Source organism: Salvelinus alpinus, chromosome 32 (assembly GCF_045679555.1).
Source record: "Salvelinus alpinus chromosome 32, SLU_Salpinus.1, whole genome shotgun sequence".
NCBI classification, from domain to species: domain Eukaryota; kingdom Metazoa; phylum Chordata; class Actinopteri; order Salmoniformes; family Salmonidae; genus Salvelinus; species Salvelinus alpinus.
Genome location: NC_092117.1, coordinates 13,394,148 through 13,408,351, shown reverse-complemented (window position 1 = coordinate 13,408,351; position 14,204 = coordinate 13,394,148). Strand labels below are relative to the sequence as shown.

General features: G+C 46.5%; 1 protein-coding gene across 1 annotated transcript in view; it reads left to right on the top strand.

Annotated features, from left to right (window-relative positions):
* LOC139562655 (collagen alpha-1(XIII) chain-like) overlaps positions 1-14,204 on the top strand; it is a 53,550-nt gene that overhangs the window by 23,389 nt on the left and 15,957 nt on the right. Inside the window, exons 16-25 of the mRNA XM_071380530.1 lie at positions 460-495; positions 1,930-1,956; positions 2,603-2,629; positions 12,347-12,382; positions 12,473-12,526; positions 13,350-13,436; positions 13,540-13,566; positions 13,752-13,787; positions 13,885-13,941; positions 14,040-14,063. Coding sequence (XP_071236631.1) covers positions 460-495; positions 1,930-1,956; positions 2,603-2,629; positions 12,347-12,382; positions 12,473-12,526; positions 13,350-13,436; positions 13,540-13,566; positions 13,752-13,787; positions 13,885-13,941; positions 14,040-14,063 — 411 coding nt within the window. The remainder of the gene's footprint in view (positions 1-459; positions 496-1,929; positions 1,957-2,602; positions 2,630-12,346; positions 12,383-12,472; positions 12,527-13,349; positions 13,437-13,539; positions 13,567-13,751; positions 13,788-13,884; positions 13,942-14,039; positions 14,064-14,204) is intronic.

The window sequence follows — 14,204 nt, the reverse complement described above, 5'->3', positions numbered from 1 at the left end:
AGCTTAAACACATAGTTCAATTGGAATTTGTGGTCTCTAGAAACTCACAAATTGTGCCTTGCATGAAGAAAAGTAAAAAAAGTAAGGACTGTCTATTTTTCCTTTAGTAGTGGAATTATTTTGTATTTATTATCAAGCACCTGCTGGGATTAAGGCACAACCAGAAGGAAGATATTTCCTTTAATCATCCTACGACTTGATTAAAAAACACTCTGTTTGCTGCTTGTCAGAATGGCTACATTCATACAATGAATGTGCCGATCGCCAATGGGCTGTGTTCTCTAGCAGAAGTCACAGGAAATCCAGTTGCTGAAAGGTGGATTGTACAAATCATTGTGGCCTATCTGTCTTGCTGTCGTCTGCAGTTCTGCATCTGGTTACCTCTTCATTCATTCATTTTCACCCTCTTCTTTCTCATTCTGTGTCTCTCTGTTTGACCTCTGTGTCTTTCTTCCATAGGGTGATGTTGGCACTGCTGGTCCTGAAGGCCCCAAGGTATTTTTATGAACATTATTACCTGTTGATCAGTCTCATTTCACGTGTTCCACTGACCACACTATCAGCAGGACCAGAAATCAGCATGCCACCATTCCTGTACCTCAGTGTACTTCCTGCATCACTGAAATAGCCCAGGTTTTGTATTAAGCGCTTACACTACTCACAGTTAATTCTATTTATATACCCAGGCCCAACTGTAGCCTTTCTCCCCACTAAACATGGGCTCTTTCTCCCTCTGCTCTCACAATTTCCTTTAGTATTATACTGTACTGTATAGGAAATCCAGGGATGGACACAGTCTCATACCATCATTGGTAAAGGGAGCATTCTTCTCACACAAACACACACACACTCTCTCCCACTGGGCTGCTGTCGTAGCTACCCTTGGCTTTGAAGTACTGTGGGGGTCAGAGAGAGCCGTGCCTCTTAAACTCTCCACGTGCCTGTCCTTCTCCACTTTTCCATGGCTTAATGGACTTCCTCTGGAGGGCTCACTCTCACAGCCTCTGCCCTTCACTGAGCTGTGCTCAGCCAGCACACAGTGTGACTGCACAGAGAGAGAGAGGGGGGGGGGAAAGAAAAAAAGAGGGATTGAGGGAGAGAGACCGCAACAGCCTGCATGGCTCTCACATCCACCAACAAAACGGGGTCACATCCACACGAGCCTCTAGAGCAGGTTAAACGTCTTAGCCATCTGGGCAATGTCAAACTGTTTGGCTGTCAGCAAACCACAGCCCCTCTATGATCCATGCTCAAAGTCATTAGTACACTACCTCAAGTGAGATATTGAAAGTTTGATTCAAACTGGGTGAGTTTGTAAAATAGATATTTCTGTATGACAATTGCCATTTAAGGACTTGTGTTTGACCCCTATTTTGGGGAACTCTGGAAGAACCTACAGCTCCAAGCTCCTGGTTATGTTATAGCCTTGTAAACTCCAGCTTTCCTCAGTCTCACTGTTTTCCCATGACAGAGCCTCAAAAAGCTCGGTCCGGGGTATGAGGAGGTTGGTCAACCCTACAGTAGGTTACCCGGAGGACGACCAAGACTAAGGTCATGTCCATGTTCTTATGAGGAGAATTTCACCCCTTTTGAAAGTTAGTATTGCACTTTAGATGTTGCGAGTTGTTTGAGGTAGTGAAATGTGAAGGCATTGAAATACAAACTCTCCCATGTCCCCACTGCACCCTGTTCTTACGTAGGTCCAATACCTTTCTGTGGCTGCAACAAACGTTTGTTCACAAGTCCACTGCTTTCAGAGTGTATTGCACCATCTGGTGGTATTCTACAGGAGTGCAACTACATTTACAGAGGCAGAAGGAGAGGGTCTTCCTCTCTACTTCGACTAGCTGTATTTTCATGTATTGAAGAATAAATCAAAGGAATCATTTATAATATGTAACAGTTTTGTGTTTATCTCTCCTTCCGTAGGGACTGAAGGGAGACCTCGGGCTGAAGGTAAGAGCCTTATTATATCTCACCCTCTCTCTCTGTGTGTTGTTGGTTAGATAGGTAGTATGAGCAATGGTGTCTCACAGGCTCAGTGTGAATTTCTCTGACTGTCAAAAACACAATGTGGGAGTTCTGGCAGCTTATTGTTTAGCCGACACCTGCTGAAGCACAAATGCACCCCAGAGACCACACACCACTGGCTTTGGTCCGTTAATATATTTTCATGAATGGGTTGAATTATCTCACGAAAAGCCTCATAGGAGAGGAACCTCCCAGTGAAAACATGTGGTAATGGGTGTGCAGCAGACAAGTTGTTAATATCTAATGTAAACCGGGAGTCTTTATCTGTAGACATAGACAAATCCTGGGCTGGTTCCTGAGTCTGGTCGAGATATCATCCCAGTTCAAAAAGCCCAAGTGGCGCGGCCTTGTCCTGTGTAATTCCCTCCTGGTTAGTCGGGTGGAATATTCACCTCCCCCTTCAGTCAAGGGACCACCATGACAGGCCTCAGATCCCAGAGGATTAGATGCTGATGAGTGGAATACTTATTTCCCTTGGTACCATTGGTTGTCTTTTGATTTCCTCTATTTGAAATAGCATGATTGCTTTGCCCATGTCTTCCTTCTGATGATGTCACCATCCACACTGTAGGGAGATGAAGGGAAGACAGGAGGAAAGGTACAGTATAATGGAAGCCATATGTGGAGTGTGGCATCTTGAGAAGTTATTTTCGTCAATATCACCTCGCATGGCAAGATATCGAATGCAAGCACTTTAAAGAGAATTTGATCACTGTGGATGTCTGACTTGAGTTTGTTATTGCTTGTTTAAGATACTTACCCTAATAGAGTTTGTGCTGTTGAAATTGCAAATCGTCTTTAAATTATCTTACCATTGATGCTTTCTTAAATCAGAAGGCAAACGTTTATTTCAGTCATCACAATATGTGGGCAAATGTGCATCGGATGATTGATCTTATACATCATGTCGTGCAATCAAAGAAACAGACCAAACAATCCTAGAATGAAAAACGCCTTGTCAGAGAAGGCGCCACATGTTGGGTGGAAGGAGCCTTCCAGAAGAAATGCGTCTGTTTTGCCCATTGCTACAGACCTCAATGCTTCAAAAACAAAAACTGGGCTGCTCTCATCCAGCCATTCCCCTATGGGATTTGAACACATGTGGCCCCCAGGCCTTCTCAGTCCTTTGACTCAGTCTCTCATAGACACTGGCCTCTATGTGACGTGACCGACTGATGTAGTACGGCCACTTGTTTTCTTACCTATCAGCTCCCTGCCGTACTTTAAGTCCGACCCGTTTCCATGGTGAACATTCCCGCTTCCTCGTCCCGAGATGCCCGACATAGCAGTAGCAGACGGCGTGTGTTTCCCCCATTAGACTCCACAGATGGAGAGATTGGGAAAGAGAGGGAAAAACACTTCAAGGAAGGGTGCTTTTAGCAGAGACACGGTATCCACAGCAACAGTGGGGTTGTGAGAGGAATGGCTTGATTTGTTTTATACTAAAGAGAAAGTGCTTTTGCAGGCAAACACTTCAAAGCTGCACTAGATTCACCTTAGGATATGGGGTTTGCCTCTGCCCAGGGGAACTTTGTTCTATATTTGTACTCACAATGTTGGATCAGGCTTACTGTATTGTACAACCAGATTGTAATAAAAAGAACAGGTAAAGGTTTGTGGCATGGGCCATCGTCGTTAATGTCCACATGGTGCCGACCACAAGTCTGACCGAGCTATATATCTCTCAAGGCCCTCACTCAGCAGGCTACAGACGCCAGGCTACACGCCAGGCTACAGACGCCAGGCTGCAGACGCCAGGCTACAGACGCCAGGCTACAGACGCCAGGCTAGACATAGAGGAAGTAGACGGGACAGCCATAGACCTCCTCCTCTGCTCTCCTCTGCTCCGCCTTCATAATGGCTAGCTCACCATTACTGTACAGTGGTTCGCCATTAGCCCTGTAATGACGGATGTCTCTCATTTACATTACATTTAAGTCATTTAGCAGACGCTCTTATCCAGAGCGACTTACAAATTGGTGCATTCACCTTATGACATCCAGTGGAACAACCACTTTACAATAGTGCATCTAAATCTTTTAAGGGGGGGGGGGGGGTTCAGAAGGATTACTTTATCCTATCCTAGGTATTCCTTGAAGAGGTGGGGTTTCAGGTGTCTCCGGAAGGTGGTGATTGACTCCGCTGTCCTGGCGTCGTGAGGGAGTTTGTTCCACCATTGGGGTGCCAGAGCAGCGAACAGTTTTGACTGGGCTGAGCGGGAACTGTACTTCCTCAGTGGTAGGGAGGCGAGCAGGCCAGAGGTGGATGAACGCAGTGCCCTTGTTTGGGTGTAGGGCCTGATCAGAGCCTGAAGGTACTGAGGTGCCGTTCCCCTCACAGCTCCGTAGGCAAGCACCATGGTCTTGTAGCGGATGCGAGCTTCAACTGGAAGCCAGTGGAGAGAGCGGAGGAGCGGGGTGACGTGAGAGAACTTGGGAAGGTTGAACACCAGACGGGCTGCGGCGTTCTGGATGAGTTGTAGGGGTTTAATGGCACAGGCAGGGAGCCCAGCCAACAGCGAGTTGCAGTAATCCAGACGGGAGATGACAAGTGCCTGGATTAGGACCTGCGCCGCTTCCTGTGTGAGGCAGGGTCGTACTCTGCGGATGTTGTAGAGCATGAACCTACAGGAACGGGCCACCGCCTTGATGTTAGTTGAGAACGACAGGGTGTTGTCCAGGATCACGCCAAGGTTCTTAGCGCTCTGGGAGGAGGACACAATGGAGTTGTCAACCGTGATGGCGAGATCATGGAACGGGCAGTCCTTCCCCGGGAGGAAGAGCAGCTCCGTCTTGCCGAGGTTCAGCTTGAGGTGGTGGTCCGTCATCCACACTGATATGTCTGCCAGACATGCAGAGATGCGATTCGCCACCTGGTCATCAGAAGGGGGAAAGGAGAAGATTAATTGTGTGTCGTCTGCATAGCAATGATAGGAGAGACCATGTGAGGTTATGACAGAGCCAAGTGACTTGGTGTATAGCGAGAATAGGAGAGGGCCTAGAACAGAGCCCTGGGGGACACCAGTGGTGAGAGCACGTGGTGAGGAGACAGATTCTCGCCACGCCACCTGGTAGGAGCGACCTGTCAGGTAGGACGCAATCCAAGCGTGGGCCGCGCCGGAGATGCCCAACTCGGAGAGGGTGGAGAGGAGGATCTGATGGTTCACAGTATCGAAGGCAGCCGATAGGTCTAGGAGGATGAGAGCAGAGGAGAGAGAGTTAGCTTTAGCAGTGCGGAGCGCCTCCGTGATACAGAGAAGAGCAGTCTCAGTTGAATGACTAGTCTTGAAACCTGACTGATTTGGATCAAGAAGGTCATTCTGAGAGAGATAGCGGGAGAGCTGGCCAAGGACGGCACGTTCGAGAGTTTTGGAGAGAAAAGAAAGAAGGGATACTGGTCTGTAGTTGTTGACATCGGAGGGATCGAGTGTAGGTTTTTTCAGCAGGGGTGCAACTCTCGCTCTCTTGATGACGGAAGGGACGTAGCCAGCGGTCAAGGATGAGTTGATGAGCGAGGTGAGGTAAGGGAGAAGGTCTCCAGAAATGGTCTGGAGAAGAGAGGAGGGGATAGGGTCAAGCGGGCAGGTTGTTGGGCGGCCGGCCGTCACAAGACGCGAGATTTCATCTGGAGAGAGAGGGGAGAAAGAGGTCAGAGCACAGGGTAGGGCAGTGTGAGCAGAACCAGCGGTGTCGTTTGACTTAGCAAACGAGGATCGGATGTCGTCGACCTTCTTTTCAAAATGGTTGACGAAGTCATCTGCAGAGAGGGAGGAGGGGGGAGGAGGGGGAGGAGGATTCAGGAGGGAGGAGAAGGTGGCAAAGAGCTTCCTAGGGTTAGAGGCAGATGCTTGGAATTTAGAGTGGTAGAAAGTGGCTTTAGCAGCAGAGACAGAAGAGGAAAATGTAGAGAGGAGGGAGTGAAAGGATGCCAGGTCCGCAGGGAGGCGAGTTTTCCTCCATTTCCGCTCGGCTGCCCGGAGCCCTGTTCTGTGAGCTCGCAATGAGTCGTCGAGCCACGGAGCAGGAGGGGAGGACCGAGCCGGCCTGGAGGATAGGGGACATAGAGAGTCAAAGGATGCAGAAAGGGAGGAGAGGAGGGTTGAGGAGGCAGAATCAGGAGATAGGTTGGAGAAGGTTTGAGCAGAGGGAAGAGATGATAGGATGGAAGAGGAGAGAGTAGCGGGGGAGAGAGAGCGAAGGTTGGGACGGCGCGATACCATCCGAGTAGGGGCAGTGTGGGAAGTGATGGATGAGAGCGAGAGGGAAAAGGATACAAGGTAGTGGTCGGAGACTTGGAGGGGAGTTGCAATGAGGTTAGTGGAAGAACAGCATCTAGTAAAGATGAGGTCGAGCGTATTGCCTGCCTTGTGAGTAGGGGGGGAAGGTGAGAGGGTGAGGTCAAAAGAGGAGAGGAGTGGAAAGAAGGAGGCAGAGAGGAATGAGTCAAAGGTAGACGTGGGGAGGTTAAAGTCACCCAGAACTGTGAGAGGTGAGCCGTCCTCAGGAAAGGAGCTTATCAGGGCATCAAGCTCATTGATGAACTCTCCAAGGGAACCTGGAGGGCGATAAATGATAAGGATGTTAAGCTTGAAAGGGCTGGTAACTGTGACAGCATGGAATTCAAAGGAGGCGATAGACAGATGGGTAAGGGGAGAAAGGGAGAAAGACCACTTGGGAGAGATGAGGATCCCGGTGCCGCCACCCCGCTGACCAGAAGCTCTCGGGGTGTGCGAGAACACGTGGGCAGACGAGGAGAGAGCAGTAGGAGTAGCAGTGTTATCTGTGGTGGTCCATGTTTCCGTCAGTGCCAAGAAGTCGAGGGACTGGAGGGAAGCATAGGCTGAGATGAACTCTGCCTTGTTGGCCGCAGATCGGCAGTTCCAGAGGCTGCCGGAGACCTGGGACTCCACGTGGGTGGTGCGCGCTGGGACCACCAGGTTAGGGTGGCCGCGGCCACGCGGTGTGAAGCGTTTGTATGGTCTGTGCAGAGAGGAGAGAACAGGGATAGACAGACACATAGTTGACAGGCTACAGAAGAGGCTACGCTAATGCAAAGGAGATTGGAATGACACGTGAACTACACGTCTCGAATGTTCAGAAAGTTAAGCTTGCGTTGCAGAAATCTTATTGACCAAAATTATTAAAATGATACAGTACTGCGGAAGTGGGCTAGCTAGCAGTGGCTGCGTTGTTGACTTTGTTTGAGAGTGTCGCTGGCTAGGTAACCTCGGTAGCTAGCTATGTAACCTCGGTAACTGGCTCGTTAATTAGTATAAACTACACAATTGTCTTAGATACAAGGACAGCAAAGACAACTATGTAGCTAGCTAACACTACACTAATCAATCGTTCCGTTGATCCGTTGAATGTAATAGTTTCTACAGTGTTGCTATTCGGTGGCTAGCTGGCTAGCGAGCAGTGTTGACTACGTTACGTTACGTTAAAAGGACGAAAAATAGCTGGCTAGCTAACCGAATTAGTCTAAACTACGCAGTTATCTTAGAAACAAAGACAGCAAAGACAACTATGTAGCTAGCTAACACTACACTAATCGAGTCGTTCCGTTGAATGTAATAGTTACTACAGTGTTGCTGTTCGGTGGCTAGCTGGCTAGGTAGCAGTGTTGACTACGTTACGTTAAAAGTTACGTTAAAAGAACGAAGAATAGCTGGCTAGCTACGCAATTATCTTTGATACAAAGACGGCTAAGTAGCTAGCTAAGATTAAACAAATCAAACCGTTGTACTGTAATGAAATGAAATGAGAATGTGAAAATGTGATACTACCTGAGGAGCGAAGCGGAAGGTAGCGAAGCTGGCTAGGTAGCAGTGTTGACTACGTTACGTTAAAAGTTACGTTAAAAGAACGAAGAATAGCTGGCTAGCTACGCAATTATCTTTGATACAAAGACGGCTAAGTAGCTAGCTAAGATTAAACAAATCAAACCGTTGTACTGTAATGAAATGAAATGAGAATGTGAAAATGTGATACTACCTGAGGAGCGAAGCGGTCTGGAGGGCCGGTTGATTTAATGAGCCTGTTAGACTGTTAGAAAAGCCGGCTTTTCATTTCTCCCTTGGGTCAGAGCTGTGTGGGCACTCTGAGCCGCTCCTGTCAGGGTAAGCAGACGACAGAGACCCAGAGACAGGATAAGGTGACAGTGGTGCTAAGAACACAGAGGGGGAAGAGGTGTTAGGGGATGTAGGCTTTGCCAAGCCTAGCGTTTCAGACACAGACTGTCTGTCTGATTGACTGAATGGGGCTCTTCCCTTCCTCTACCCTCACGCTCCCTCGAAATCAGAGAGCCCTAGACCAACACAGCTGGAAAGCACATTAGAACTGAGAGGAAGACAGAAAGTAGGCCTCTCTATTCACCTACCTAGTGCTATTATTCCTTTCACTTGCCTCAGATCCACTCTGGCAGTGCTTGTAGCTGCGGTGGCCATTTTAAGGCCATCTTACAGTATCTCACACTGTTTATGCCCTCTTTACTGGTGTATCAGAGGGATCATTACATTTTGTTTTGAACAGATGATGAATCTATTCCCCTGTTACCCTCAGGGCATTTCCTCTGAACTGGAAAGGCCATGTCCGCGTCGTTTCAATGAAGAGATTAGCGTATTGATAAATCAAGCAGCAGGCATGTCAGTCGACAGATTACGCCCATAGAGTATCATACACACACACCGGTGTGAAAATAGAACCAGGGGGTGGGGAGTGACGGTGACGGGAAGGGATAGCTAAGTAGATAGGACGAATGGTGTGAGCTGATTGGAGAAGCAGGAGATCAAAGCTTCCTGTTTCTGTGCTGTGTTTGCTGGGGGCCCCTGAGGGCCCCTCCATGTGATTAGAGCCGTCACCGCTCACCTGCCCTGATCCCACCCTGGTCAGGCTTCTGGACAGGAGGCCCGCCCGGCGCTTTCATCTTCCCAGAAACGGACGGACACTCTATCCCCATGTTTCGATCCCCTGACAGGTTGGTGTGAAAGCATTCATGGGGCAGCTGGGCAGGCTGTGGCTGCGGGGCCGGGCTCTGGCTCCAGTACAGTCAGCAGTCTACAACGTACTACCCTCACCCTCCCTCCATGGTGAGCCCTAACCACAGCACCTGTCAGAGGCTCCAGCAGAAATGCACTTGCTGTGTGTCTGTCGGTCAGGAGGGGGAGAGGAGTTTAGGGGTTGCCAAGTTGGGCGATGCCACCTGCCCCTTTGTCAGACCCTTAGGAGTCAGACTGCCGCCTTTGCTGTCTCCGCCAGGGACGTTCTATCACTCCTCCCTGTGTCTCTGTTCTTATTTGTTTATGTAATCCGGTTTATTCTTAAGGATCTTGGTCATGGACATTGATAATTTGTTTTCATTACTTTAAAACATGACATGGCAAACAAATAAGTATGTTTTGTTTGGTTGATGTGCTTCCAATTAGTATGTTTCATTTGAGCTTCAGTGTGTTTCGTCAACCCTAACACATGCACTACTTTTGTGTGTTGTCCCGCATCTCGTTTGACTGCTGTGACTGTAGTTATTGATAATCAATGTGATCTCTTAGAAGGACTTTGGTATGCCAGGAATGCCTGGGAAACAAGTGTTGAAGGTAGTCCACCATGTGAAAGTAGCCCCTGACCTTTGACCCTTGTCCTAAACCAGACAGTGTATCTGAGATGAAATAATTGGGGCACTCCAGTATCTTCCTCCCTCCAGACTGTTCCTCCCCAGACTGGTTGATCTATAAATACTTTTGAGAATACCTTATATACAGTTGAAGTCGGAAGTTTACATACACTTAGGTTGAAGTCATTCAAACTCGTTTTTCAACCACTCCACAAATGTCTTGTTAACAAACTATAGTTTTGGCAAGTCGGTTAGGACATCTACTTTGTGCAAGACACAAATCATTTTCCCAACAATTGTTTACAGACAGATTATTTCACTTATAATTCACTGTATCACAATTCCAGTGGGTCAGAAATTTACAGAAAATTATGTCATGGCTTTAGAAGCTTCTGATAGGCTAATTGACATAATTTGAGTCAATTGGAAGTGTACCTGTGGATGTATTTCAAGGCCTACCTTCAAACTCAGTGCCTCTTTGCTTGACATCATGGGAAAATCTAAAGAAATCAGCCAAGACCTCCGAAAAATTATTGTAGACCTCCACAAGTCTGGTTCATCCTTGGGAGCCATTTCCAAACGCCTGAAGGTACCACGTTCATCTGTACAAACAAAAGCATGCAAGTATAAACACCATGGGACCACGCAGCCGGCATACCGCTCAGGAAGGAGACGCATTCTGTCTCCTAGAGATGAACGAACCTTGGTACGAAAGGTGCAAATCAATCCCAGAACAATAGCAAAGGACCTTGTGAAGATGCTGGAGGAAACAAGTACAAAAGTGTCTATATCCACAGTAAAACGAGTCCTATATTGACATAACCTGAAAAGCCGCTCAGCAAGGAAGAAGCCACTGCTCCAAAACCGCCATAAAAAAGCCAGACTACGGTTTGCAACTGCACATGGAGACAAAGATCGTACTTTTTGGAGAAATGTCCTTTGGTCTGATGAAACAAAAATGGAGCTGTTTGGCCATAATGACCATCGTTATGTTTGGAGGAAAACGGGGAAGGCTTGCAAGCCGAAGAACACCATCCCAACCGTGAAGCACGGGGGTGGCAGCATCATGTTGTGTGGGTGCTTTGCTGCAGGAGGGACTGGTGCACTTCACAAAATAGATGGCATCATGAGGCAGGAAAATTATGTGGATATATTGAAGCAACATCTCAAGACATCAGTCAGGAAGTTAAAGCTTGGTCGCAAATGGGTCTTCCAAATGTACAATGACCCCAAGCATACTTCCAAAGTTGTGGCAAAATGGCTTAAGGACAACAAAGTCAAAGTATTGGAGTGGCCATCACAAAGCCCTGACCTCAATCCTATAGAAAATGTGTGGGCAGAACTGAAAAAGCGTGTGCAAGCAAGGAGGCCTACAAACCTGACTCAGTTACACCAGCTCTGTTAGGAGGAATGGGCCAAAATTCACTCAACTTATTGTGGGAAGCTTGTGGAAGGCAACCCAAAACGTTTGACCCATATTAAACAATTTAAAGGCAATGCTACCGAATACTAATTGAGTGTATGTAAACTTCTGATCCACTGGGAATGTGATGAAAGAAATAAAAGCTGAAATAAATCATTCTCTCTACAATTTTTCTGACATTTCACATTCTTAAAATAAAGTGGTGATCCTAACTGACCTAAGACAGGGAATTTTTACTAGGATTAAATGTCAGGGATTGTGAAAAACTGAGTTTAAATGTATTTGGCTAAGGTGTATGTAATCTTCCCGACTTCAACTGTATGTTACCTGCCACTAAACTGTATGCTTAAAGAACTACCAGCCTTCTTTCTCAGTATTCTGTTGGATTGTATTGTTGCCTGACAAAGCATTTCCTAATCCAAATGTTCCCTAAAATACATGTCAAACCAATGATGAATAGTGCATGTTTTTTTTGGCTCTGAATTATTCTCCCAGGTCCAATAGTTGTTCTGCATCTGGATTTAAGAACCATATCTTGACATTGATGATTGGTAATTTGAAATGGGGCATAAATATTACGAGAGTTACAAGTCACCCTCGTAACTCTCTGTCTAAGACATGGCTTTTGAGTCTCAGCAAGCCAAGTAGAGATAGTAAAAGCAAGCGAGAGAGACGGACTGTGTCCCAAATGGCACCCTATTCTCTATATAGCCCAGGTCGAAAGTAGTGCACTTCTTAGGAAATAGGGTGCCATTTTGGACGCACCCACAACCTTCCATAAGCGCCTGCTATAAACCCATGTGGGTCCTGTGGTCACAGCTGTGACCGTACATCATCCGCCGTGCGTCCGCTCGTTAAGCTGGCCAATTGAAGACGGGAGCAAACACAGAGATGAATTAAATAACTATCATGTGTTCCTTTACTATTTATAACAACCAATTTCTAGGGTTAATTGGCTTGCGGTGGGCTAGAAGCTCTTGACGAATGACAAACCTAGACCGGCTATATGCGTGCATAGAATGCACAAACTCCAACATGCCTTTCCAAATATTGATCCCAGTGCATTTGGTACTGAGGCAATTCTGTTCTTCCAAGAAAACTGACAAACACATGGATGTGAACAGGCCCTATGCTGTATCAAACTATTACAAAATGAATGAAAAATGCTTGGAAGATGTAGCATGGCTACTGATTAAAAGAGCTTTACTGAATAACAACTTTCACTATTTCTGTCTTCTCTCATTTCCCCCACCTTTGACCTTTGTGCCATCTTGGCCACCGTAGGGAGAGACAGGTTTTCCAGGCACTCCTGGAAGAAAGGTAATTTCCTTGAAATGGTGTGGCTAACACAGATTGTAAAGGCCGATATTTATCCGGGTACTAAAACTCTGTCTTCCTTCCACTGTAAAGGGTCAAGCTGGTACCCCTGGAACACCTGGTATTCCTGGGAAGAGGGGCTACAGGGTAGGCCTGGAATGGGCATTGTGTTTGTGCTCTGTGTCTGTCAATCATCAGTGTTCCCATAACAACCAGAGCTCCATCAAGTCAATTGTCTATTATCTTCTCATTGTTTGTCTTTGTGACCCACTAAAGCTGCGATTAGTCTTGAGTTGCTTCTTTAGCTTTCTCCTCTGTTAGTCTGCCCAATTGGTTTCTGTAGAAGTACTTTGATCTTTGCATTACTTATGGACTGAAGCATCTGGGCCTTTTTATGGCTTTCTTACTATAGCTGCTTGTAGTGCAGTGATGTGGCGTCATCATAACATGTCCCATGTGACAGTGGAACATTTCAGAGAAGTCATTAACTAACATGACCCACACATTGCTGTTTCCAGAGAGTTTCCAAACGTGTGAAAACATTCTCTTGTTGGAGAATGCCGTGATCTTTTGCAGATTTGAGTTTGTGCCTGTGTTGAAGGGTTGAGATCTAAAGCTGTGGACAAGGGGCTGTGCTGTTGGATGTTTTCATGTCATTCACTTTGTGATTTAGATCCATGTAGATCCGTTGTGTCTTCTGTGAGACCAACCAGTGCTGCACTCAATGGCACAGTCAATGGGGCAGTGTCAGTGTTACACACTAGAGAATGTGTTGTCCTGCACAGTCACTTATGACACTGTCAAAATCAAATCAAAGTTTATTGGTTATGTACACAGTTTAGCAGATGTTATAGCGGGTGCAGTGAAACGCTTATGTTACTAGCTAGCTCCTAACAATGCAGTAAAATGTCAAACAGGTACACAAATAATCCATTCATAACAACTCTGTCCATGTTCTGTTCTGTGGCAGGGTGACAAGGGTGAACCCAGTGCAGCAGGGACTGGCATCAAAGGAGAACCAGGGACACCAGGACTTCCAGGCCTATCAGGATTCAAGGTACTATAGCTACCCAAATGGAGGCTGTAGAATAGTTAGAAAAAGACACCTTGGTTTAATAATATCACGGGGGCCCCTTAAAATGATGTGTTCTCTTTACCAGGGTGACAAAGGCGACCAAGGTCTCAAGGTAAGATGGGAACTTTCCATAACTTCAGTTGACATTTTTGCACAACAGGAAATGTATGATCACTAAACATGGTCCTCTAATTTGCTACAGTAACGTTCGATCCCATCCTTTTAGTGTTGAACACTGTATTGAGGTTAATAATTGAAAGGAAAGAGGCTAACTGTCATACCTTTCCTCACCTCCAGGGGGAAGAAGGATCTGATGGCCCAGCTGGACCAAGAGTAAGTGCAGGCTCTGTCCTAACGCATGCATTAATGTCAAAAGGAGATTTGGGAGATTTGCACCAATAAAGTATACATTTTTTTCCCTTAACTTTAGGGTCCTCCAGGTGCAGCAGGGGAGCCAGGAAAATCAGAAATCGTCAACAATGAAAATGTATATCACCAATTATTTACTGCCTTATGTAAATTGTTTGATTCATGAAGTATTATAAATTGTTACAGGACTTCTAACATTGGGTTTTTTCTCCTTAGGATATTCGGAATGTACCTTTGATGGTGAGTGGACATCTCTAAAGTCTGTTAATGATGCATTAGAAATGTATAGGCCTTCTTTATGCAGGTCGTTGTAGCAGAAAGACAGCCATGTTGTCCGAAAGACCATTTAAAGGCTGACTGTATTTTGTCACTGTAATTCCA